The sequence below is a fragment of the Mercenaria mercenaria genome, chromosome 15 (assembly GCF_021730395.1).
Source record: "Mercenaria mercenaria strain notata chromosome 15, MADL_Memer_1, whole genome shotgun sequence".
NCBI classification, from domain to species: domain Eukaryota; kingdom Metazoa; phylum Mollusca; class Bivalvia; order Venerida; family Veneridae; genus Mercenaria; species Mercenaria mercenaria.
Window position 1 is genome coordinate 72452066 of NC_069375.1, and position 27967 is coordinate 72480032.

Below are 27967 nucleotides of genomic sequence, written 5' to 3' on the forward strand. Positions count from 1 at the left end.
GGTTTTTTACAATAACAGTGTTCCAAATAATGTTGAAGGGACGAAATTTTCTTTCTAACACACCAGGTTTGCTTAAACATGTAAAAATTTAACGCCACGTCATTTCAGCTCGGGATGGACGCCATATTTCTCATTGATAAAAATGTAAACAAAAAAAAATCAGAGTGGGATTAGCATTGCAAGGGCATAACATAACATTCTACACAATGAATACCTTAGAACAGATATCTAAGATGCTACACAGGTCAGGCGGGTTAAATGCATAATGGCGATCACTTGAAATTCATCTTGAAAAGGTGGTTAATTTTAGTTTATTTACATGGTTTTTAATTTTCCCACGACTTCTCGGCGATTCACTGCAAATGTATTACTGCGCCGGACGAAAGGTAACTCTAATAAACAACGGGAGACAACTAGGTGTCAGCACGTGTATGATTTTTAAAAAAAAAACATGTCGATGATTATAATTTCTTATCAAATAATGAATCCTATTCAGATATTCGTCTTTAACATTAGAAAATTATTAATTTCTGTGGACATTTTGTCAAAAAAAATATTACTTACATTGGACTACCTTGTGCATCAAACTGGTTTCCGCTTCAGTTGTGAGGCACTTCCGTTATACTTTTTGACAACAATAACAAAACACAAAATGAATCAATAGTCACTTATAAACCGACTGCTACTTCAGTGTAAGTAAAGTTGTTGTTACAACATTATATATGTTCGTTACGTTATGAGATAAAGTTTATCTTGAACTGCATAATCCATTAATTACGTTTAGATGATATTGCATTTACAACTTATTTGACCCCATTTTTACGTGAATGACAGCATTCTCGTGCAACTCGTGCAAATAGAGTTATGAAAAGTATGGTGGAGAATGCAAGGACAAATTATAAATGACATTAAAGTGAGGATAACTGTATATTCGTCCAGTTTTGATCATTGACATGCCTGCTGTGTATTAGTAACTTTTGTGAACAAGATTAGAATGTTACTTTTGCACATATACACATTGATTGGACCTCTCAACCAAATTTCATACCTTATTTTAGGGATTTTTAAGACAATACATTTTCAAAAGTTTGCTGAATGTGTTTTGATATTTAAGTGCATTGAAGTTCATGAATACCAAATTAAAAATTAATAATGGCAACATTTCTAGGCCCTTATTGTAAGCCACTAGACTTCTGTAACGATAAATGGTTAATGTATTAAGGGGAATATACTCTTTTAGTTTTGGAATGTGGCATTCCTTGACCACCGTATCTTTCCTTATGCACTACTTTGTAAACAAACTAAATAATGTGTTTTAGCTTACATATGCGAAATGAAAAACAAGACAGTGACCATATTTCACATTCTTTCTTTAAATTAGAATCTGTAGGACATTGATAAATGTTTGGACAAGGTGAAGCACTATTATTTTCGCACCAAAAAGTCTTAATTGTTGACTTTGAATGTACACAATAATCTTATGTAATTCAACAATAACTTTCTTGTTTCAGTTTTCTCATTTTTATTTTAGTGAGCAATCCTTTATGTACTTATAACAGTTGAAACAGTATCCATTTCATGTACCAAAACCTTGTACTTTTTTGCAGGTAAATTTTATCATACCCCACCCACTTTTTTCTAATTTCAAAGTATGCGTCCCCTTAACAGAAATAAAATTCCAAATTCTCTGATTACATCTTACTGCACAGTGTGTGATTTCGGTGAATGTTTTATAATAGCAATGTTCGGTTGCTGTGCATATAAATGTATTAAATTAACGGTAATGCCGCAAAAGTATTTAAGGTTGATGCTTTAGAAATAAAGAAGTCGGAGTTAGTTTTTCAGTTTTCCACGCAGTGATCTTTTCTCTAGTAAAGATTTCTGAAGTTGAAGGGAAGCAACTCCTGCGTGTAGTTTGACTATTCTTGAAAAGACTGTCTAAGTCAAAAGTCATATTTGGAAAGTTAGTGTTCCGTACTTGTAACAGGAATAGTTTGGTATATCGGGTTATAAGCTATAATTCCCGCCACCCTTTTTACACACACGTCTATTTTAGCTGTATTTTACTTGAAAAATGCGCATATTTCCACTTTGATAATTTTCTATTTGTAAACATTGCTTTCACTACACTGTTATAATAGTACTTTCTGTTATCAGAGTTGTGCTTACGTTTTATTCCCAATACTCAAAAAGGGTTCGTAATTCCTTTGTATAAAACTATATCATTTTCTTGTTAAATCCTATTTTCGACAACTGTTTTCTTATATATTTGTCATAGTATTGAATATTTGATTTTATTATTGAATCCATGGTTTTGATTATCTCCCATTTTTGTTCTGACTATATAAGCTTATATGTGATATTCAATATTCTGTTTTTCTTTTTTTTTTTAAAGTTGTTATATCTGACTTAAACATTAATTAAATTCCTTAAGGAACATTAACGCTCGAGACATTTGAAGAATATTCGAAACCTTCTGTTTCGGAAGAAGACCGACAAAAACTACAGCAAATTTAGACTGGTACCGATAAAAAACAACAGAAAACATAGATTGGTAGCGGTGAAAAATAAAACTACAAGAAATATAGTCTGGTACTTATGTTTACTTTTCGCTTCTGTCATCATCTTCATAACTTTGTGAAACATGAAATGCCTATGAATAAAAGCTTCAGGCCTGCAGTGCACATTTTACATTGGAATTATAGTGACACCTTTGCAGAAATTTTGTCAAGTAAAATTATCTAAATGAGTTTTAGTTATGTTTTGTTAAGACTTGATATTACTAATTTCTATGGGTTTTTTTTACTGAACTTTCTGTAAATCCCTGAAATTGGGTTGAAAATACTGCATTGCTTTATAATAAAGATGCTATATCATAAGCACTGTGAACTGGAATTCAATTAAATTTTGATAAATACATGTACAAGTTAATGTTAAGCAATATCTATAAGAAAGGATGAACTGTTTGGTCAGTGTTGATTCACTCCATTTTTGATGAGAATTTAATACATTTCTTATAAACTGTTCTTATTTTTGTATGAAAAGTACAGTATTGCTGTTGGAAGAGGAGCAAACAGTGTGGTATCTATGGTCCACCATCACTTCAAGCATCATGGCTATGGAGAAAAGAATGTTTCATTACATATGGACAATTATAGTGGACAAAATAAGAAAAGTGTTGTAATAAGGTAAGAATTCCCAATAAATAAAGAAATATTTATTAAGCACACAGAATTTCATGTTGAAATATTTAATTTTACAGTGTGTTCATAAACTTCAGTTTGGAAAGTCACTAGTTTCCAGTTTATATATATAATGTGCACAATTTTATCTAAATGAAAAATAATATCTCCACTGATAAACATTGAATTACAATTTGAATATTGCATACTTACACAACATACTGTATTAAGACTTAGGTGTGTATGTAAGGAAATAAACTGTGTAGCTGGCATTTATTTGTTTTAATAAAGTGATGCTATGTTATATTCTAAGGACTCACTATTGCTACTTAGAAGTTTTTGTTTAAGAATTCATTGTTTAAATATACCCGTTATTTTAGCTATGGAATGTGGCTTGTTATGGTGGGTCTACATGATGACTTGGAGTACAACCTGATTGAGGCCCGGCATACAGAATTCAGTCCTGAACATGTTTAGGTATATTTGGCTTGAGCCTCTTTAATCAATTATGTTTTTATTAATAATCAAGTAAACTTGCTGCAGAGATCATGTCTGTAAAGAGGCCACTTACATTAAAATACCACAGTTTCTGTTTATGTTTGTGTTGTTAAAGAGTGTCTAGCTCACTGCAAGCAAGTTAATCAGAAATAACATAATTCTAATAAAGTAACTGTTTTTTCTTAACCAGGTTAAAGAACTATTTGTTAAAATGAGATCAAAATCATGGCTCTTACTTGATGTAGAATATGTGCGATGGTTGAATTTTTTCATGAAAAGAAGTTACTACTGTAATAAAATTCTAAAATGTTATTTAATGTAATTATGTGTGGGATGTCTTTTGGAATGCTGTTGTTCAGGATTGATGAAAAGGTTATGTGTTCTTTGTCTTAAATATTTGATACATTTATCATTACAGAATGTCTTCTGCATGACCTGGTATAGATAGTATTCTTGAAGGATTATAACTTCAACACAGAGAAGGAGATTAATATTTTTAGGCAGGGGGTTGGCATGACAGGCAAATTCACCAACCGTATTACCATTCCTGAGCTGGATGCCAGTCGACAGTGGTACCTGTATAATGAAATAGCGCCCCTTTGCAGCAACAGCAATGTATGCTCAAAACCAGCAGCGTCAAAGCCATTAAAATTGATAATTCAAGTCATTTAAAACGAAGAATGAATGGAAAAAAGTGTTTAACATTTAAAGTAATACAGAGAAAAGAGCTCTGAAATTTTGATTAATTTGAAAGTGTTTTTGATTTTTTGAAGATATACTAGACCCAAATTCCATATATTTGAAAAAGAACAAATGATACATATAGTTTATGTAAGGCCACACCAAATTGATGTCTTGTTCTTCGGATTTTTTTTCAAAAATATTTGGGGCGAGCGAGCGAAAAAAAAATTAAAATATTTTTTTTTTAAATCATCATTTATTGTTGCGAGCGAAGAGCGATGAAATAAAAAAAAGTAATTATCGCTTGTGTCATGTTTAACACCAAATAAAGTGTATTTCCATCTATATTGTATGACAAGCCGAAACAATCTTAATTTTGGTTCGGCAAAAATGTGTACAAAATAACCTTATCAGCTGATGTTCAAACAACAGTTTCGGAGAAAAGACTCTTCACTGAAATGGGATTTGGACGTAGTAAGTTAGGAGTCCGAAAATACATTTATTACTGGATATTTTATTGTGTTCCTCAGTGTAAAAGGCACATGTGGCAATTAGTGGCTGAATGTTTGTCCCATACATACTGTCAATGGGTCTTCTTTATTAGTATACTTAAGTGGACATGAGAATATTGCCAGGAGTTTCATGTTTGATAATTATCTTTTAAGTTAGGGTACCTGGTTAGAACTTTATTCAAACAAATTTGACTTGATCCTCGGAATATTGAGAGAAGCTTTTCATATGCGCAATATCTCCACTCGGTTAGGTTGCCCGACAGAAATATATTAAAACAATCATTAATGTGACCGTCAAATTATTTGGACTAGTTTGAATTTTTTATCACGTGTTTGCATTTGCAGGGGACATCAATCATTATACATTGAAAATGCAGTTTGTTTTAAACATAATTACTAACAATTGTGATACTACTTCTTATTTTCTTCTCTGACCCCGATACTTCAAAGGAAAAGACTCTCAATACTTCAAGGAAAAAAATGTTTTTTACAAGCTGATACTCACTTTTGCTCTTCCATTTCGCCATTTCTTTGGTGTCTTTCCTTTTTATTAATTGTGGTATTTTTCTGGCAGTCCCACATGAATTTGATCGTTGTCCAATTATAATATACAGACAACAAATCTCGTACATGTGATACGCCAGATTTTTCAACATCTGGACAGCGTTGTTAGTGAACGTCATTTTTCGTAGTTTTACTTGATTATTCCCAATGTTGAGCTTTAGCTGCTGTAATTTCTACTCGGCTCCAATTCATTTACAATACTTGTTATCACTACCAACTTATTCCAAAGATTATTGTCTGTTAACTAGTGTATTTTTTCTAATTTAATTTTACACAATTTCATTCATGCAGGCTGCCATTTTTCATGCGTCTGCTCACTTTGATGAAACAAAACCACTACCATACAGTTAAACTTGTATTGACAGTAGCAAATATGGACGGTCGGCGGTAAAATGAAAATAAAAGTACTGAAAATGACTTTTATTTTTATTTCGTTTTGTCAAAAAATAGGGTCTGCGCTCCCGTAAACTAGAAAATTAAACAATGCTGGCCTAAATTACAAGCTAGGTGCGTTTAAACTTCGGAATTTCCACCTTTTGTTTTCGTTCCTACTGATTTCGACCCAGCGCAAAAAATACGCCAGGTGCGGGCGGTCAAAAAAAAATTAAAATATTTTTTTTTCATTTCCCGTCAAATTGGTGCGGGAAATCCGACGAACAGGTAATCAATTTGGTGTGGCCTAAACATTGAATTAACAACTTTATGGTGTCAACAGTACTATGCATTTGTTAAATATTGACTCACTGTATACATGTAAGGCTGAACACAGTATAAATGTGAAATTCCTCTAAAACACTGGAAGATTTTTCAACAATAATTGTAACATATATGGTAGTAATGTACATTTTCTTCATTACGACAGTTGGATTATATAGATCTACGAATATTTTCTGCTGTATTCAAACTGCATGTAATCATTTCTGTCGGCAGTATCATGTTTATTTTCCCTTTTCATGAACAATTAATTTAACCTGTCTTGAAAGCACAATATATGTATAATTTGTAAAACATACATTGGATTATTGTAGAAACAATTTAGTTTTTGTATGCCTAATTATATATTATTGCCGTTAGTATCATCTAACTCTTTTAATATGATGAAGACATTTAATAAGGCAGTTTTCTTAAACTATTACTGTGTGTTAAATGAGATTATGTAGTATTATGTTTACGGAATTAACTGCGTAACCATGGAAACATTTTTCTGTTGTTCTATATTATGTCTTGAAAAGAAAACATTGTTTGAAGAACACTTTTCAGTGGTGCATTTTTTTAAATTTTTACATGTAATGGTAAATGCTGAAAGTGTTCTACAATAACTTAGCAAAAACGTCATTGTTGTCTCTTTGAAGCATATACTGCAACTCCATTGTAACCATAGCAACAGAAATATATTGTATTATTTATGAATAATGATCTTCACAAACAAATTACATATGTTATTTTTCTTAAAGAATGACCTAAATTGGTTTTATTCCATAAAAAACAGACATAGCAAATATTCTCATTTTTATCTCCGTTTCCATGGCAACCATATATTTTTTTGCCTCAAATTATAGGCGTTGCTTAGGGTTATATCTTAGCATATTTGAATGTTAATTATACCTTCTGATGTAATTGTTATAAGAGATTTTCGTGTTTCCATAAAGAAAATCAATCGGTTGCCATGGCAACAGCATAATTTCAAATGAATTAAAATATGAGATTTTGCGTTCTGAGTTGTTGATCATTCATTATAATAATATTTCAACAACATTTGATGTTGTGCCATTTTAACCTATTAGTGAATCAAGCCCTTTAAAATAGTTATTTCGCACCACCCGCATCAAACGGCTTATAGGCCATAACGCTCATTAATATTTTGTGAATTATCCCCATTTTAATAAAAATTTCAGGTCAAAGTTTTAATGCACCTTCACTCTATCTCAGTTATCCCTAAATCGATTGGAATTAGACTGCTAGTACATATTATAGTTGTTCCACATCATCTCCCACATCATATGGCACAAGGCCTATAACTCTGGTACCAATATTAAATTAATTATCCTCCTTTCACTTATTTTTATACCCCCACCAAACATGTTTGGAGGAGGGTATTAGGAGTCAGTTTTGTCGCGTCCCGTCGCGTCCCGAAATCTATTATCTCAGTTATTACTAAATGGATTTGATTCAAACTTAAAATAGATGTTCCACCTTATCACCCACATCATGTTACACAAGGTGCATAACTCTGACACCAAGTTTACATGAATTATGTCCCCTTTTACTTAGAATTTAAGGTTAATTTTGATGCATTTTCACTATATCTCAGTTATTACTAAATGGATTTGATTCAAACTTAAAATAGTTGTTCCACCTCATCACCCACATCATGTGATATAAGGTGCTTAACTCTGACATCAATTTATTATGAATTATATCCCCTTTTTACTTTAAATTTAAAGATCTGCTCCGCGGCTATTCAAATTCTATTGTGTGTATGCAACCCATGATTACGATAGGTAACAGTTAACGGCCACGTGCCACACTTCTGCACGCAAAACCAAAGGTATTTTATATAGAATTTAATATAAAATAGTATCTATTTTGACAGGCGGTACTGTTCATAGTCAGGATTTTCATGCTTTTTCAGTGACAATTTAAGGTTAAAAGGTAGGACGGGAGCAGGTCTTTAAGGTTGATTTTGATGTATTTTCACTATATCTCAGTTATTACAAAATGGATTTGATTCAAACTTAAAATAGATGTTCCACCTCATCACCCACATCATGTGACATAAGGTGCATAACTTTGACACCAATTTTTCATGAATTATGCCTCTTTTTACTTAGAATTTAAGGTTAATTTTGATGTATATTCACTGTATCTCAGTTATTACTTATTGGATTTGATTTAAACCTAAAATAGATGTTCCACCTCATCACCCACATCATGTGACACAAGGTGCATAACTCTGACACCAATTTGTCTTGAATTATGTCCCCTTTTACTTAGAATTTAAGGTTAATTTTGATGTATTTCACTATATCTCATTCTGATTGGCTTAGAGCCAAAGGGACGTAACCTTTTTTTTTAACTTTTATACTGAGTTTCTTCCCCTTGAATTCCAGGAAATAGTCTATTTTTAGAAATCCTATTTTTAGATTTTCAATATTTTTGGTATTTTTCTAACTTTTTTATTATCAGTCCTATGTAAAAAAGTAAATACATTTTTCTGTGGTAGCATGGGTTGGTAAGGCACTGTTTTGTATTCACTTTTAGTGTATCTCTAATATTGGAGATTTTTTATATCTACCTCATCCCTCATCCGGGGCACACAATTATACTATAGTATTACTTATATGTGGAAGCCCAAGATGAAGTACTCCAAAGACGGGTAAACTTCTTTTTAAGTATTAAGCTTTTTTGACATTTTTATATTATTCTAGGTATTTTTAAGATTATTTATGGTTGCCGTTCTTCTGTGACAAGACCGTATGGTGGGGATATGAGTCACTCCTGTGACAGTTCTAGTTTATAGTAGAATTTTGATGCACTTTCACTATGTCTCAGTTTTTACAAAATGGATTTGATTCCAGCGTCAAATAGTTGTTCCACCTTATCACGCACATTATATGACACAAGATGCATAACTGTGGCACCAATTTTTCATGAATTATGCCCCATTTTTGCTTAGAAATAAATTAATATAGTGTGTTGATACACCTTATCTTTACCTCTTTTATTGCTTAATATTTTAGCACAGACTCAAGCTATTGTGCAATATCTTCTTCCACCATTGTAGTCATTAAATATTCTAGTGACAGCTCCAGTTTCTTCAGATGTGCCCTTTTTCACTATCCAGCATTGAAATAGTCGAGCGCGATGTCTCTTGTAACAGCTTTTGTTTATGATAATATAATAATTTTTGTTTCAGTTTAACACATTTGCACTATTTTTGAAACTTTCATATCCTTTTGTCCTTAAAAAATGTTTACAGAAAAGTTGAAAAAAGCATATGGATCTTTTTGGACGAATTGTTATTTCTTGTGCGTTTATACTGGTATAAACAGTGATCAGTACTGCGTATTAAAGGCACTCGCTACAGTTTTTCCGGACGGGTCGATATTTACCCCAACACCGTGCCAATTTGGTTGTGTTTCTAATCGATGTAGCTCACTGCAGAGTTGGTGCGGTCTTCTGCGCATGCCCGGAAGTGATTATCTAATGTCGCGTACGGCAAAAACTCGCAAATTATTGTATGTTTGCATGCATTTAATGTACAAAATGTATAATATACTGACTAAAGTTTAGGGTAAGTATCACCATGGTTACAAAATATATACATTTAAAGTACTTTTAGTTCAAATTGCTTCAATCCGATTTATACTGGAGTCTGTTATTTATACCAGCACTCCAACTCTGCATTGAGTCACAGCTGTTTCTAATCCCGTACCGTACATTCGTAAACTATAGGTTTTGTTAAAAAAAGGGCGGAAACTTTCATCGTTCTATGCCATCAAAATGCTTTAGAAACACCTTAAAATCCGATTATTAAGAAATCTGCCGTTTGATAATTCTATGTATATATTTCTAGGTCATTTGCTCAAACACTGAAAGAGTATTTCGTACCAACCTGCGTTGTATAAATGCCCGCAACACCCCACCGCGTTGTAATTTGATTTAAGCGAAATCTAATATTTCGACCTATCAATTTTCTATTTGTTTTAGATTAGGTAGACATAACCAAAGGTATGTGCAGAGTTTGATTAAATTCTATTAAATGAAACTCGATAAAATAGCAGAAGTACCAACTTAAAACTGATAAAAATATGCAAAAATAGCCCTTGGGTCTGCTGAACAAGAATTCCTTTCTTTACAAAATCATGTTCTTTTGATTTCCTTAAACATGTGTCAAATAGATATATTGTTTTCCGTTATAAAAATGCATAGATAATCAAATTTATGCTGATTATTGTACTTTACTGAAATATATTTTAGTATTACAGAAATTTTGAAAATGTATAAAATAGCACTATATCTAGGGGCAAATTAAATTGAAACAAAGCTGGTGACCTAGTATTTTTATTTCATTTTTCAATACATCATAACATGATCTTTTAATACAAAACATTTCATCAAAATCTATTATTCAGAAACAATTACGAAACTGTAGCAAGCGTCCTTATGCGAAGAGTACTGACTTTGACATAGTCTGTTGATTTGGTTAAAATAGTTACATTCTATCAATTCAATTCCTTCTTCTTTATTTCACTTTTTTTTTTAATTTAACAAGAAAATATTCAGACCTCATTTCAGCCTTTTAGAGCATTTCAGTGATATGAGAAGCATATATGGTCATTTAGTATGACATGTCTTCTTATCAAAAGTGAAAAAAAAAATGTTATGTAAAAATCATCCTCTAAAAATGCCCCATATGAAAATAGCCGTTTAGCAGTTACCCGTATGTAGACATTTCCGCAAAGAATAAACCTTATTCCAGGAAATTATCTCTCTCTCTCTCTCTCTCTCTCTCTCTCCCCCCCCTCCCCCACCTCCCTCTGGGGAGACATATTGTTTTGCCGTGTCCGTACGTCCGTCTGTCCGTCCGTACGTACGTCACACTTCATTTCAGATCAATAACTGGAGAACCATTAGATCCAGAACCTTCAAACTTCATAGGGTTGTTGGGCTGCTGAAGTAGACGACCCGTATTGTTTTTGGGGTCACTCCATCAAAGGCCAAGGTCACAGGGGCCTGAACATTGAAAACCATTTCCGATCAATAACTAAAGAACCACTTGACCCAGAATGTTGAAACTTCATAGGATGATTGATCATGTAAAGTAGATGACCTCTATTGTTTTGGGGTCACTCTGTTAAAGGTCAAGGTCACAGGGTCCTGAATTTCCGATCAATAACTTGAGTACCACTTGACTCAGAATGTTGAAACTTCATAGGATGATTGTATATGCAAAGTAGATGACTCCTATATATTTTGGGGTCACTCTGTTAAAGGTCAAGGTCACAGGGGCCTGAATATTGAAAACCATTGCCGGTCAGTAACTTGAGAACCCCTTGACCCAGAACGTTGAAACTTAATAGGATGAATGAACTTGCAGAGTAAATGACCTCTACCAATTTTGGGGTCACTCTGTTAAAGGTCAAGGTCACAGGGGCCTGAACATGGAAAACCGTTTCCGGTCAGTAACTTGAGAACCACTTGACCCAGAATGTTGAAACTTCAAAGGATGATTGGTCATGCAGAGTAAATGACCCCACCCAATTGAGGGGCCTCCGTGGCCGAGTGGTTAGAGTCGTTGACTTCAAACCATTTGCCCCTCATCGATGTGGGTTCGAAACCTCATTTGGGGCGTAGAATTCTTCACGTGAGGAAGCCATCCAGCTGGCTTACGGAAGGTCGGTGGTTCTACCCAGGTGCCCGCTCGTGATGAAATAGTGCACGGAGGGGCACCTGGGGTCTTCCTCCACCATTAAAGCTGAAAAGTCGCCATATGACCTAAAATTGTGTCGGTGCGACGTTAAACCCAACAAAATAAATAAATAAACCACCCAATTGATTTTGGGATCACTCTGTTAAAGGTCAAGGTCACAGGAGCCTGAACATGGAAAACAATTTCCGATCAATAACTTGAGAACCACTTGACCCAGAATGTTGAAACTTCATAGGATAATTGAACATGCAGAGTAGATGAACCCTATTGATTTTTGGGTAAGTCTATTAACGGTCAAGGTCACAGGGACCTGTTCCTTGTAAAATCATTTACGGAAAATAACTTGAGAACCACTTGAGCTAGAATGTTGAAATTTAATAGGATGATTGGACATGCAGAGTAGATGACCCCTATTTATTTTGGGGTCACTTGATCAAAGGTCAAGGTCACAGGAGCCTGAACAGTTACTTGAGAACCACATGGCGCGGCTCATTTTCATTCTGTCAAATTGTACCTGTACCTACTATTTCGTATCTCCTTTACTAAATTTATTGCAAGCCTTTAACCAAATATTCACAATCAAACAGAGGGACTATTTTCCGCGAACCCACTTCCGTAACCAAGGGCATATAACTGTGATCATGTGCCAGACGATTTGTATATTCTTATATTCTTATATGTCCATTCCGCGCCAATAACGTTATAAAAATTATGAGCATCTGAGTGTCTGATGGTCCTTTCTCGCATCCGTAGAAACAACATATGTTACAAGAAAGTCATTTTAAAACCAGTCTTAAGTCTGTAGGTTTCAGTTACGGAAATTTCTGACATCCAAGAAATTTACTGACACTTTTAAGCAACATCAATGAGGACCTTTTGAATGATTTACCAATTTTCAAAAAATCTCCATATACCCTTGCTTCGTTACGTATCTCTGTGTTAATTTCGAGTTCAAATATTATTTGGTAAATGAAAAGCTGATAAGAAAGAAAATGAAGTACACGCACATACCCTGCGCTCGACCCCTGACTATAGAACTTTTAGCCTGTACGTTTACTTTGCTTCCGGAAAAAGTTGAAGATCGTCTGACGTCATTTCTTGTGTTTTCGCCTGGCGGGAGTGTATACACTTGTGTGCGTTTTTTGTTAACATGAATTGAATGTAGAATGATTCAGAAGAACAATTACGTAAAAGTGAAAGAATAATGTGACATCTAGCTAACTGGAATGATGGTCTAATTTATTTTGATGGAAACAGGATATACATTGTATTCAGAATAAGGACATAGATCTGTCCTTCTCGTACCAAATATAGTAAGTATTTCTCGGGATAATAAAGAAGGATATGCATCTTTGTGAAGGATGTAGTTTACTCATGATAGGGTAGATCTTTTCGTCATTATGTATTCTTTTGAACTGACAACGTAACCAAACATACTTTCTTCTTAGCTCGCTCCTCTCGCAGATCATTATTGCATTATATCCACGTCTAGGAACAAAATCATTTTACAGGAAGATGGATATTCCTATGTACATGACATTTCCATCTCGCTTCGCTCTAATGCCTTCATTGAGTATCACCTATAGCACAGGAAGGGGCCGGAGTAAAATAGTTTAACATTTCACAACAAATCCCACCCACCCCTCAAAAAGCAAATCAACTTGAAAGGTTCACCACCAAAATCCTGGATCAGCCCATGGCCTGATATTTAAGACGTTCCGCTAACATTAAAGGTTTTATGTCTGCAATTTAGACTTAACTTTGAAATGCGAACTTTGCGTTTTGCACATCCATGCAGTCTGATCATGATCTGCACTGTTCGCTACTTAGTCGTTTTCTTTTTGGTAAGGACCCCTTTTAACAACCAATGGTACTATCCAAATTGGAAGACGAGTTCATTATGGAAATTTAGCATGGTAAGGCTTAAGACCTTTAAGTGTATACATGTGCGTGTTTTAAGTCACATACATGTAAGTGATTAAAAAAGTGATTAAAAAAATTCAAATGACTTGTAACATTTGATGTATGACTTAGTCACTTGAAAACCATACGAAAGAGATTTAATTCATTTTTTCTATGTCTCTAGAACGATTCTATAGATAGGAAAATACAGGTTTTTGCTGTTGATCAAAACGTGTCGATAAAATGTCGGCTGCTTCAGACTAAATAGATAACAACCCGATCAAGTGTTATATTAACATTTTGTATTTTCTTGGTTATGCTTTTGGTTTACGCTGAATTATTTTAGCTCGATTGTGATGAAAAGCTTCAAGCTTATTTGAACCACTCGCGAATCCGCAGTACTGGTGTCATATCAGAGCACATGGTTGTGGCCCTAGCGGGACTTTAGTCCACGACCCCTGGTACAATTTACTGCGTTTTATGCCACATGTGCCGAAGATACGGAAGGCATATTTTAATAACTGTTCGTCCGTCTGTCATATCTTTATTAGTACTTAACCTTTACAGTTATGATCCAGTCAAAATGAAACAAAATGTAGTTGTTTTTCCCCCCTGGAGTTTAGCTTAATGGACTTTTAAGCTTTGGAAATATTACAGCTACATATCAGCGTTGGGTAATCAAGACCCCCTATAGTCTTTGTACTTCTGAAATGAAACTTGGTGTACGTAATTGACAACAAGTGGATAAGCGCACATTATCGGGAAGTATGTCGGATTATGTTTTTGTGCCCCCCATGAGTGGTGGGGGCATATAGATTTGGTCTTGTCCGTGCATCCGTGCGTCCGTCCGTCCGTCCGAAGTTCGTGACGCGCCTAGCTTGAAAAGTATTTGATATAAATGGATAAAACCTTGCTTGAGTCTTTATCATGATATGAACTTGCGCACCTCCTATTTTTCATCTGTCTCCGCCCCCTATTTTCTGAGTTATGGCCCCTGAAATAGTAAAAAATGCACATTTTCACATTGTGACGCACCTAGCTCAAAAAGTATTTGATATAAATTGATGAAACCTTGCATGAGTCTTTATCATGATATGAACTTGCGCACCTCCTATTTTCCATTGGCTCCTCCCCCTATTTTCTGAGTTATGGCCCCTGAAATAGTAAAAAATGCACATTTTCACCTTGTGACGCGCCTAGTTCAAAAAGTATTTGATATAAATTGATGAAACCATGCATGAGTCTTTATCATGATATGAACGTGCGCAACTCCTATTTTTCGTCTGGCTCCGCCCCCTATTTTCAGAGTTATGGCCCCTGAAATAGTCAAAAATGCACATTTTCACCTTGTGACACGCCTAGCTCAAAAAGTGTTTGATATAGATTCATGAAGCCTTGCATGAGTCTTAATCATGATATGAACTTGCACACCTCCAATTTTTCATTTTGGTCCGCACCCTATTTTCAGAGTTATGGCTCCTGAAATAGTCAAAAATGCACATTTTCACCTTGTGATGCACCTAGTTCAAAACGTATTTAATATAAATGATTGAAAACTTGCATAAGTCTTTATCATGATATAAACTTGCACACTTCTTATTTTTTGGCTGGCTCCACCCCCTATTTTTAAAGTTATGGCCCCTGAAATAGTAAAAACATGCACATTTTCACCTAATTATGTGTCTAGCTCAAAAAGTATTTGATGTAAATTTATGAAACCTTGCTTGGATCTTTATCATGATGTGTCCTTGCACACTTGGCATTCTTCCTGAGAATCTTAGCATTTATTACAAAGTTATGGCTCTTGAAATAGCCAAAATAGTGTATTTTTTGTTTGTGATGCTCATAGCTCAAAAAGTATATGGCCTAGAATAATGAATCCTGTTGAGGCTATACCCCATTAAGACTGCAAACATTAGAATTATTTCTCCTTATTTGTGACAAATGTACCAGGGGGAAGGGGGGGGGGGGGGGGGGGGGGGCACACCCTGTGTCCTACAGACACATTCTAGTTATAGTTACCACCCGTTTGGTATATCTATAAATCATCAATATGAAGTGGACATATTTTTCGGACTTTCGTATTCGGTATTTTTTCCGGAGTTAAAGTTTTATGAACTTTGAAATACATGTATTACAGTTGCATCAGAAACATTATGAACTCAACTCCTACAGTTTCTATCAAATTGAAATGAAACTTGGATAACATCACATTTGTGAAATAGATATGTGTGATTATTTTGTTTCAACTTTTATTTTGGAATATGAAACTTTCAAGACTGTCCGATTATTTTAAAGTTAAGCCTACTTTTAATCTTTGTTTATTATTTCGTCAAGCAATTGCAGGGGCATGTGTCAAACACAGATGACATCATACTTGTTGCATCATCTATATCCACTGTTTTTTTGTTTGGTTTTTTATCCGTGTGCAGGGTGAATATTTGATGTAAATCTCACACCCCTTCACTTCAGATGTATGAGGAGAATTTTCCAATTATTATCAGTATAGCATATTTACTGAATGGCTTGTCAGTATATAGTGAAAACTATTGCCCGAGTTACATTCAGTAAGTATTTTCTTACATGAAGTCAGAAGTTAATTTACAGTTTTATTTTTATACTTGTGACTTCTAGTTCAGAAAAAAGTGTATTGAATACCATGCCTAACCAAGCCAGTTTTCTCACGGATGAGGATCCAACCGAACCCTTACTATGACAAATATTTGTCTTTATTCACAAAACGATCTGATGTGTATTTATGTGGATGTTAGCTATTTACAAGTAGAGGGTTTTGTTTAATAGGCTGAAATAGAACCGAACTGACCAGCTATTGGACCGGGAGGAGGTCACAAAACCCCCTCCCACCCTCACCACATGGTTATTCTGAAATTCAGCGCTTCATTTATTGTATTCTGGTCTATTTTAGGAGCATTTAAGAACACCTTTTCCCTATAATTACATAATATATAAATATCGCTTATGTTCACATTTTTTATGCGCTCACCTGTTAAATTTTGGAAAAGTGATAAAATTAAGTTTTCTCAAAGGTAAAATTCCTTGTTTCTTGGAGATAATTAACATAAAATGAATGACGACGCGGTCGCATAAAGCAGCAGACACATACACTTTGTAGGCGCTCATAATGTTGCCTTTTCGACACACTTTTTTCCCTTCTTCTCCTATATCCTTTCTAGGATAGAAGAATGGATGGTTATTCGGTCAATAGTATATAACTATATATTTTTTTACGGTCAGAACTATACAACAAGCTACCTCTTAAGTCGTCACTGATTACAATTATACTGGCAAGAACAATAGTTATTGGCACTCATTTGAAAAGTGTTGACCGAGACAAATTCAAATTAATTAAAATTCATCTTTTGACTGAAATTTTCACAGAAGTTCTACGTCATTCAGCGCCACTGCGCATTCTTTGCATGATGTTATTAATTCATTTCCGCCGATCATTTTATTTTCCAGGCAAAACATTTTTACCTTTCAACTAAATCCTTACACACTTAACGTACAGTCCTCAGTCTGCATTTCTCCAATTTCTTCACAGAAGAACTAGTTGGCATTACAATGAAAGAATGGACTATAATTGTTTCTAACATAAATCCAGTAGGATAAATGGTCAATTATTTGTTCATAAATCAGGGATTAATTTTCATTTAAGAAGAAAAAAGTTAATAGCTTATTTTGTTAGGTCGCTTTCATTCAGTTTTCATCTAATCAGATTACAGCATTCATAATGATAATATTGTAATGAGCTCTGTTAGCTTCAATTTTTGTACTGCAAATGTTTGACGTCTTTTTCTCTATATTTCAGAGCTGAAAGACGAGTTGGCTGCCTTCTACAGAACAAGATACAGTACAATACCACTGTCACCGCTATTTGAGGAACAAGATACTCCACTTGTAGATTTTTACATTTTGCCTGAAATGAATATCATTGAAAAGAAAAACAAAACACCAGCTGGGGAAGAGACTAAAATTCCAGTCAAATCGTTGTCGGACGTATTCAAGTCTGAAAAAAGTTCAGAAATATATTTAACCGCTGATGCTGGATATGGGAAAACTGCATTTTCAAAATATCTTGCAGTCACGTGGTGCCAGGCTCATCGTCCTGAAAAAGAATACACAAAGTACTTCAAAGAAGATGCGATAAAGGCCATGCGTGGTTTTGAGTTTTTGTTTCTTGTGTTATTGCGGGATTCTTCTGATGATTGCAGCATTGATGATTTGATAGTAAAACAAATTGTGCAAAATTTTTCTCGGCCTTTCGCAATGACAATAGAATCTATACAGGAAATTATGCATCGAGAACGATATCTTGTAATACTGGATGGTATAGACGAGTGGATACACCCCGAAAAGAAATGTGCAAAACAGCCAAAAACGATCCCTCATCGTAACGTACGTGAAAAGTGTGTAATCCTTACCACGACAAGACCTTGGAAATTAGGTGTGTTGAATCTTAAAACTAGTGAAATAGATAAGAAAGTAGAACTAGTAAAACTCAACTCCGAGTCAGCACAGACATTAAAGGAAAGAGCAATTTCAAAAATGAAGAATCTCAATGATGCTGAAGCAAAAATCCAGGCCAAGCAATTGAATGAAAAAATCAATGAAAATAAACTCGAGGATCTGGAATCCGTCCCCCTTCTTACGATGTATCTCATTTGTTTATGGTGTGACAATATTCCACTAGGACATTCAAAGTGTGGACTATATGCAAGCATTATTGAACTCCTGCTGTCAAGAACGATAAGCAAACACCCGGAAGTAGAACAAACGTGTGAACCCTCCCAGAGTGATATCCTACAATGCTTCAGGGAACTTGAACATTGTACTAAGTACTGCACATATCTGAAAGCTTTAGGACAATTAGCATTTCAAACATTATTCAGTGGAAAAATGGAGAGCACTCTTGTGTTTAGCCAGTCAATGACAGAGAAACACCTAACACCAGAGTATTTGAAATTAAGTCTTGCCTCGGGACTATTAACACAAAGTACAGAAAAGACATTCACAAAACAAATTTCCAAGTTTTCATTCTCGCACAAAACAGTACAGGAATTTTTCTGTGCATTATACATTAGCTGTCAAAATGAAAGTGATATCAAAGAAATTGTTCTGAAGGAATGCAAAAGTTTACAAAGTATTCTTGACATGTCGACAGTGCTTGTTTTCATCAGCGGAATGAATGCAGAAATCATTTCTTCAGTATCTCGCAATTTTATGTCAGTAATCAGTGAAGATGAGAGAACAAGCGAATACAGAACTACGACTGGTTGGAAATGTCAACCTCTGAAAGACATACAAGACATGTACATTTCTTGTATGAAAGAAAACATGAGCGATAAGGAACTCAAAATGTGCTGCCAAGATTTTTTCTTTAGCGAAGATTGTGAAGAAGAAAAATACTTTAACCATTTAACGCAGCTCTCAGTTGACAATAAAAACAACATGGCGTCAATAAATATCGTCACAGAGGATGATCGTAGTTTACGTGAAATTATTTATTGTTGTGATCTAGTTAATCCGTTGAACATCAATAAAATATACTACTTGGGTCAGAATGAAAACACGCCACTTTCTGTACTGTTAAACAAGTCAACGAAATGTCTTACTGTTAGTTCGCTTGGTTCTTGGAGCCGTGAAATGTTGGAAACATTACAGAATAATTCTCTGTTACAAACAATTGATATCCAAGGTTTCTCGATGAGCCACGATGTGCTGAATGACTTTCTGAATTATATCATAAACAGAAAAACAATGACGGAGATTAGATTGGAGCGGTTATCCTGTGCCGAGCACTGGCGTTCGTGTAGTTTCAGTCTGGATCTTCTCCAGCATTCAGATCTAAGGAAGTTAGAATTGGACAGGATACCTAAAGTGTCACAATTGAAAGTTAATAGTCAAGTGGAGCACGTGAAGTTGTCGCTTATCAATCTAGGTGAAATGTCGCTGACTCCTGGAATGGGAAATATCAAACATGTTGAGTTCCGGAGTGTAAACATGTCTGCTTCAACATGGCGAGCACTCGTTAAGGTAGTGGAGAAACTTTCACACAAAGTCACAGTAACAATAGACCCTTGGTGTAAGATAGAACCGAAAACAGAGTTTAAACACGTTAAACAATATATACGCTCATCTCAGAATCTCCGAGTTACGACTGGTTTGTTAAAGGTGTTTGTGTTTGAAACAAAAGTTGAAAGTTAATTTACTAAATAAACTCAGACTCATAGTGTCAATGTATATAAACATTATTCATTCAAAATACTATAACTCATTACACAACACACTGACATATGTGTAACATGTATATACACTTGTACATTATTATAAGAAATAGTGACAGTCACGCGTGTTAATGTAATAAACATTGGATGAAATTCTTGGATAAAAAATGGATGTTCTTGTACACGGATTTATAAACAAGTAAGTTATTTTCTTTGCTTTTATTTATAATACCCCCACCAAACATGTTTGGAGGGGGGGGGGGTATATAGGAGTCAGTTTTGTCGCGTCGCGTCCCGTCGCGTCCCGTCCCGTCCCGAAATCTATTATCTCAGCTATTACTAAATGGATTTGATTCAAACTTAAAATAGATGTTCCACCTTATCACCCACTTCATGTGACACAAGGTGCATAACTCTGACACCAAGTTTTCATGAATTATGTCCCCTTTTACTTAAAATGTAAGGTTAATTTTGTTGTATTTTCACTATATCTCAGTTATTACTAAATGGATTTGATTCAAACTTAAAATAGTTGTTCCCCCTCATCACCCACATCATGTGACATAAGGTGCTTAACTCTGACATCAATATTTTATGAATTATGTCCCCTTTTTAATTTAAATTTAAGGTTGATTTTGATGTATTTTCACTATATCTCAGTTATTACAAAATGGATTTGATTCAAACTTGAAATAGGTGTTCTACCTCATCACCCACATCATGTAACGCAAGGTGTATAACTCTGACACCAATTTTTCATGAATTATGCCCCTTTTTACTTAGAATTTAAGGTTAATTTTGATGTATATTCACTGTATCTCAGTTACTACAAAATGGATTTGATTTAAACTTAAAATAGATGTTCCACCTCATCACCCACATCATGTGACACAAGGTGCATAACTCTGATACCAATTTGTCTTGAATTATGTCCCCTTTTACTTAGAATTTAAGGTTAATTTTGATGTATTTTCACTATATCTCATTCTGATTGGCTTAGAGTCAAAGGGAAGTAACCTTTTTTAACTTTTGTACTGAGCTTCTTCCCCTTAAATTCCAGGAATTAGTCTATTTTTGGAAGTCCTATTTTTAGGTTTTCAATATTTTTGGTATTTTTCTAACTTTTTAATTATCAGCCCAATGTAAAAAGTAAATACATTTTTCTGTGGTAACATGGGTCGGTAAGACACTTTTTTTGTGTATCTCTAATATTAGAGATTTTTTATATTTACCCATCTCTCATCCAGGGCACATAATTATACTAGTATTACGTATATGTGGAAGCCCAGGATGAAGTACTCCAAAGATGAATAAACTTTTTTTTAAGTATTAAGCTTTTTTGACATTTTTATATTATTCTAAGTATTTTTAAGATTACTTATGGTTGCCATTCTTCTGTGACAAGACCGTATGGTGGGGGTATGAGTCACTCCTGTGACAGTTCTAGTTATATTCTAAACTTGATTTAATATTTTAACAGTTTTATAGAATTGAGCCCCGTCATGTTAAAAAGGGCCATCTTTGTGAAAAATGTTTTATTAATTTAATTAATCAGTTAATTGAGCACTGTCCCCAAATTGTGCACATTTACTCTCAGTTTTTGTGTATGTTAACGACATATGTGTTTAAGCTCCCTGAAGGTTGTGGTGACAGTGGGGACGAAAGCATGAAGTCCCCACCTTGTCTGTTCGTCCGTCCGTCTGTCCGTCCGTCATACATCTTGTAGAAATCTTTGGTCAAGTTTTGCATGTAAGCTTGAATCTCAGTCTACCCTCCATTGAGAATATATTGAAACTTCACATACAAATTCACTGTCATGATGTGACATGCAGTGCACAGGTTCCATAACTCTGTTTGCATTTATTGCAGAATTATGCCCCTTTTCGACGTTGAAATCTTTGGTTAAAGTTTTGCATGTAAACTTTAATCTCAGTACCCACTAACGGGAATGCTTTGAAACGTCACATAATTGTTTGCTGTCATGATCTGACAGGCAGTCCTCAGGTTCCATAACTCTTTAAATTTGCATTTTTGCAGAATAATGCACCTTTTTCAACCTTAGAACATTAGGTAAAGTTGTGCTTGTAACCTTTAATCTCAGTACCCACTAATGGTAATGCTTTAAAACTTCACATACTTGTTCACTGTCATGATCTAACATGCAGTGCTCAGGTTTCATCAATCTATTTGCATTCTTGCAGAATTTTGCCCCTTTTTGACTTAGAAATATTTCGGTAAATTTTGGCATGTAACCTTTAATCTGGGTACCCACTAATGGGAATGCTTTTAAACTTGACTTACTAGTTCACTGTCATGATCTAACATGCAGTACTCAGGTTTCAAAACTCTGTTTGCATTTTTGCGGAATTATGCTCCTTTTTCGACTCAGAAATATTTAGGTAAAATTTGGCATGTAAACTTTAATCTCAGTACCAACTAATTGGAATGCTTTAAAACTTCACATACTTGTTCACTGTCATGATCTGACATGCAGTGCTCAGGTTCCATAACTCTACTTGCATTTTTGCAGAATTATGCCCCTTTTTCGACTCAGAAATATTCAGGTAAAATTTGGCATGTAACCTTTAATCTCAGTACCTACTAATGGGAATGCTTTTAAACTTCACATACTTGTTCACTGTCATGATCTGACCTGGAGTGCTCAGGTTCCATAACTCTATTTACATTTTTGCAGAATTATGCCCCTTTTTCGACTCAGAAATATTTAGGTAAAATTTGGCATGTAAACTTTAATCTCAGTACCCACTAATGGGAATGCTTTAAAACTTCACATACTTGTTCACTGTCATGATCTGACCTGCAGTGCTCAGGTTCCATAACTCTATTTGCATTTTTGCAGAATTATGCCCCTTTTTCGACTCAGAAATATTTAGGTAAAATTTGGCATGTAAACTTTAATCTCAGTACCTACTAATGGGAATGCTTTAAAACTTCACATACTTGTTCACTGTCATGATCTGACATGCAGTGCTCAGGTTCCATAACTCTATTTGCATTTTGCAGAATTATGCCCCTTTTTCGACTCAGAAATATTTAGGTAAAATTTGGCATGTAACCTTTAATCTCAGTACCCACTAATGGGAATGCTTTAAAACTTCACATACTTGTTCACTGTCATGATCTGACATGCAGTGCTCAGGTTCCATAACTCTATTTACATTTTCGCAGAATTATGTCCCTTTTTCGACTTTTTAAGTAAAGTTTTGCATATATTCTTTAATCTCAGTACAATGGGATACTTTGGATTTTCACAAGACACATACTTGTTTACTGTCATGATCTGACATGCAGTGCTCAGGTTCCATAACTTTGTTAGCATTTTCATAGAATTATTCCCCTTTTACGACTTAGAAATCTTTGGTTAAAGTTTTGCTTGTTAGCTGGAATCTCAGCACCCACTGGCGGGAATGCATTGTAACTTCACACGCTAGGTTATTGTCATAATCGGACACACAGCGCACAGGTGCAATAACTCTGTTTTGCAATTTTACAAAATTATTCCCCTTTTTTACTTAGAAATTTTTGCTTAAAGTTTAGTATGTACAGTAAGCTGAAATCTAAGTACCCACTAAATGGAATCTTTTGAAACTTCACATGCTTGTTATCTGTAATGATCTGACATGCAATGCACAGGTTCCATAACTCTGTTTTACATTTTTAAAAATTATGCCCTTTTTCATCTTAGCAGTTTTGGTTTAAGTCTGTTACCGATCCCAGTAGTAGCAGAAATAGTAGCAGCAGCAGTAGTTGAATTTGCAGTAACAGTAACAGCATTAGTAGTAGTAGTAGAAGTAGTAGGTAGCAGTAGCTGCAGCAGCAGTAGCAGTAGCAGTCTAAGCAGCAATTGCAACAGTAGCAGTAGTAGGTTCAGCAACAGAAGCAATAGTAGAAATACTAATAGCATCATTTGCAGTAGCTGCAGTAGCACAAGAAGTAGTAGTAGAAGTAGCAGTAGAAGTAGTAGCAGCAATAGCAGGAGTAGTAGCAGCAGAAGTAGTAGAAGCAGTAGTAATAGTAGCAGTAGCAGCTGTAGTAGTGGCAGCAATAGCAGCATGAACAGTAGTAGTAGTTGTTGTAAAAGTAGTAGCAGAAGCACTTAAAAATGAACCATATATACGGGGATATGCAGCATCTTTACGTATACAACTTGCAGTGCGAGCTATGTACAGTGTAAGATATATGCCAACTTCCCCATATGAATCACAGGTGGAGGACTAATGATTTCAGACACAATGTCGTTTATTAGATAGACACGGAGAACATACGCCCGAGGATCGAACTCGCGACTAAGCAGCCCGTAGACCAACGCTCTGCCTTCTGAGGTAAGCGGGCGGGCTTCGAGCAGTATTAGCAGCAGCCTTAGCAGCAGTAGCAGCAATAGTAGTAGCAGCGGTAGTAGCAGCAGTAGTAGCAGCAGTAGGAGCACTAGTAGCAGCAGTAAGACCAGCAGTAGTAGTAACTTTAGAAGAAGTAGTAGTAGTAGTGATGGTAGGAACAGTAGTAGCAGTAGCATCAGTAGGAGCAACAGCAGCAGTAACATTAGTAGTATTAGTAGTAATGGTAGAAACAGTAGTAGCAGTAGCAGCAGTAGTGGAATCAGTAGTAGTACTAGTAGTAGCAGCAGTGTGATCAGTAGTAGTAGCAGCAGCAGTGGGATCAGTAGTAGTAGTAGCAGCAGCAGTGGGATCAGTAGTAGTAGCAGCAGCAGTGGTATCACTAGTAGTAGTAGCAGCAGCAGTGGGATCAGTAGTAGTAGCAGCAGCAGTGGGATCAGTAGACTAGTAGTACCAGTAGTGGAATCAGTAGCAGCAGCAGCAGTAGGATCAGTATTAGTAGCATTAGCAGCAGTGGAATTAGTAGTAGTAGCAGTAGTGGGATCAGTAGTAGCAGCAGCAGTGGGATCAGTAGTAGCAGCAGCAGCAGTAGGATCAGTAATAGTACCAGCAGCAGTGGGATCAGTAGTAGCAGCAGCAGCAGTAGGATCGGTAATAGTAGCAGCAGCAGTGGGATCAGTAGTAGTAGCAGCAGCAGTGGGATCATTAGTGGGAACAGTAGTGGGATCGGTGGTAGTAGCAGCAGCAATGGGATCAGTAGTAGCAGCAGCAGCAGCGGGATCAGTAGTAGCAGCAGCAGCAGTAGGATCAGTAATAGTATCAGCAGCAGTGGGATCAGTAGTAGCAGCAGCATCAGTAGGATCGGCAATAGTAGCAGCAGCAGTGGGATCAGTAGTAGTAGCAGCAGCAGTGGGATCATTAGTAGAAACAGTAGTGGGATCGGTGGTAGTAGCAGCAGCAGTGGGATCACTAGTAGCAGTAGCAGCAAAAGTTGGATCGGTAGTAGTAGCAGTAGTAGCAGTGGGATCAGTAGTAGCAGTAGCAGCAGCAGTGAAATCAGTAGTAGTATTATTAGCAGCAGTAGGATCAGCATTCGTAGCAGCAGCAGTGGGATCAGTAGTAGTAGTAGTAGCAGCAGCAGTAGGATCAGTAGTTGTAGCAGCAGCAGTAGGATCAGCAGTAGCAGAAGTGGGATCAGTAGTGGTAGCAGGAGTAATGGGATCAGTAGGAGTAGCAGCAGCAGTAGAAGCAAATCTAGAAGATGTAGCATTAGTAGTAGGAGAAGAAGTAAAACAATAGTAGCAGTAGCAGTATTAGTAGTAGTAGAAGAAGAAGTAGCAGCAAAAGTTGCAGTAGCTGTAGAAACATTAGAAGTAGTAGCAGTAGTAGTAGTAGTCGTAGTAGTAGTAGTAGTGGAAGTCGTAGTAGCAGTAGTCTTAGTAGTAGTAGTCGTAGTCGTAGTTATAGTAGTAGTCGAAGTAGAAGTAGTTGTCATAGTATTAGTAGTAGTAGTAGTAGTCGTAGCAGTAGTAGTTATAGTACTAGTAGCAGTCGTAGTAGTAGCCGTAGTAGTATTAGTAGTAGCAGTAGTAATAATAGTAGTCGTAGTAGAAGTAGTAGTAGTAGTCGCAGCCGTAGTAGTAATAGTAGTCGGAGTAGTAGGTAGTCGTAGCCGTAGTAGTAGTCGTAGTAGTAGCAGTAGTAGTTGGTTGTAGTAGCAGAAGTAGTAGTAGTAGCAGTAGTAGTAGTCGTAGCAGTAGTAGTAATAGTAGTCGTAGTAGTAGTAGCAGTAGTAGTAGTCGTAGTCATAGCAGTAGTGGTAATAGTAGTCGGAGTAGTAGGTAGTCGTAGCCGTAGTAGTAGTCGTAGTAGTAGTAGTAACAGTAGTAGTTAGTAGTAGTAGCAGTAGTAGTCGGTAGTAGTAGGTAGTAGTAGTAGCAGTAGTACTAGTCGTATTCGTAGTAATAGGTAGGTAGTAGTAGTAGTCGTATTAGTAGTAGTAGCAGTAGTATTAGTCGTAGTCGTAGCAGTAGCAGTAGACGTAGTCGTAGCAGTAGTAATAATAGTAGTCGTAGTAGTAGTAGCAGTAGTAATAGTAGCAGTAGTAGCAGTAGTAGTCATAGTATTATTAGTAGTAGTACTCGTAGCAATAGTAGTAACAGTAGTAGTAGTAGTAGTAGTTATAGTAGTCGCAGTAGTAGTAGTGGTAGTAATAGTAGCAGTAGTAGTCATAGTATTATTAATAATATTAGTCGTAGCAATAGTAGTAATAGTAGTAGTAGTGGTAGTAGTAGTAGTTATAGTAGTCGTAGTAGTAGTAGTAGCAGTAGTAATGATAGTAGTCGTAGTAGTAGTAGCAGTAGTAATAGTAGCAGTAGAGTCATAGTATTATTAGTGGTAGCAGTCGTAGCAATAGTAGTAATAGTAGTAGTAGTAGTAAAAGTCTTAGTAGTAGTAGTAGTTATAGTAGTCGTAGTAGTAGTAGTAGTAGCAGTAGTAGTAGTCGTAGCAGTAGTAGTAATAGTAGTCGTAGTAGTAGTAGCAGTAGTAGTAGTCGTAGCCGTAGCAGTAGTAGTAATAGTAGTCGTAGTAGTAGTAGCAGTAGTAGTAGTCGTAGTAGTAGTAGCAGTAGTAGTAGTCGTAGTCGTAGCAGTAGTAGTAATAGTAGTCGTAGTAGTAGTAGCAGTAGTAGTAGTCGGAGTAGTAGGTAGTAGTAGTAGTAGTAGTATTAGTAGTCGTAGTAGTAGTAGTAGTAGTAGTAGTAGTAGCAGTAGTAGTAGTAGTAGTAGCAGTAGTAGTCGGTAGTAGTAGGTAGTAGCAGAAGTAGTAGTAGTAGCAGTAGTAGTTGTAGTAGTAGATAGTAGTAGTAGCAGTAGTACTAGTAGTAGTCGTAGTAATAGGTAGGTAGTAGTAGTAGTCGTATTAGTAGTAGTAGTAGTCGTATTAGTAGTCGTAGTCGTAGAAGTAGTAGTAGTCGTAGTCGTAGCGGTAGTAGTAATGGTAGTCGTAGTAATAGTAGTAGCAGTAGTAGTTGTCGCAGCCGTAGCAGTAGTAGTAATAGTAGTCGTAGTAGTAGTTGCAGTATCAGTAGTAGTAGTAGTAGCAGTAGCAGTAGTCGTAGTAGTAGTAGTAGTAGCAGTAGTAGTAGTCGTAGTAGTAGTAGTTTAGTAGTAGTAGTCGTAGTAGTAGTAGTAGTAGTAGTAGTAGCAGTAGTAGTAGTCGTAGTAGTAGGTAGTAGTAGTAGTAGTAGTAGTAGTAGTAATAGTAGTCGTAGTAGTAGCAGTTGCTGCAGCTACAACGCTTCATCTAAAATAAAAGAAAAAAACAAATGAAGAACATTTAAGATGTGATACTTTATTTGAGCATTTTTTATTCAAATTATATACATTAGTATGATTCCCTGTCATAGAGAGAGTAAACCATTTCATGAAACTCTTCAATACTAATCACATGTATTAAATATTTTAAAATTTATATACTGGCATTAAACTACAATAACTGTTCTTTTCAATTTTTAAGGAAGTTTTAACAGAAAAGAAACCAAGTGTTTAAACACTTTTTTTTTTTAAATATGCGCTTTCCTTGGCAAAGCGTA

At 35.6% G+C, this 27967-nt stretch overlaps 1 protein-coding gene and 1 long non-coding RNA gene across 2 annotated transcripts; both read left to right on the forward strand.

The window, feature by feature from the left end:
- The first annotated feature begins 3045 nt into the window (after window positions 1-3045).
- LOC128549179 (uncharacterized) lies at window positions 3046-7121 on the forward strand. Its single transcript, XR_008367506.1, has 3 exons — window positions 3046-3188; window positions 3563-3659; window positions 4099-7121. It is a non-coding gene; the product is annotated as an uncharacterized LOC128549179 (long non-coding RNA).
- An 18466-nt stretch (window positions 7122-25587) lies between these two features.
- LOC128548824 (uncharacterized protein DDB_G0271670-like) lies at window positions 25588-27177 on the forward strand. Its single transcript, XM_053524324.1, has 3 exons — window positions 25588-25659; window positions 26859-27079; window positions 27114-27177. Exons 1-3 carry the CDS (start codon window positions 25588-25590, stop codon window positions 27175-27177), a joined length of 357 nt encoding a protein of 118 aa, XP_053380299.1.
- Window positions 27178-27967: the final 790 nt, after the last annotated feature.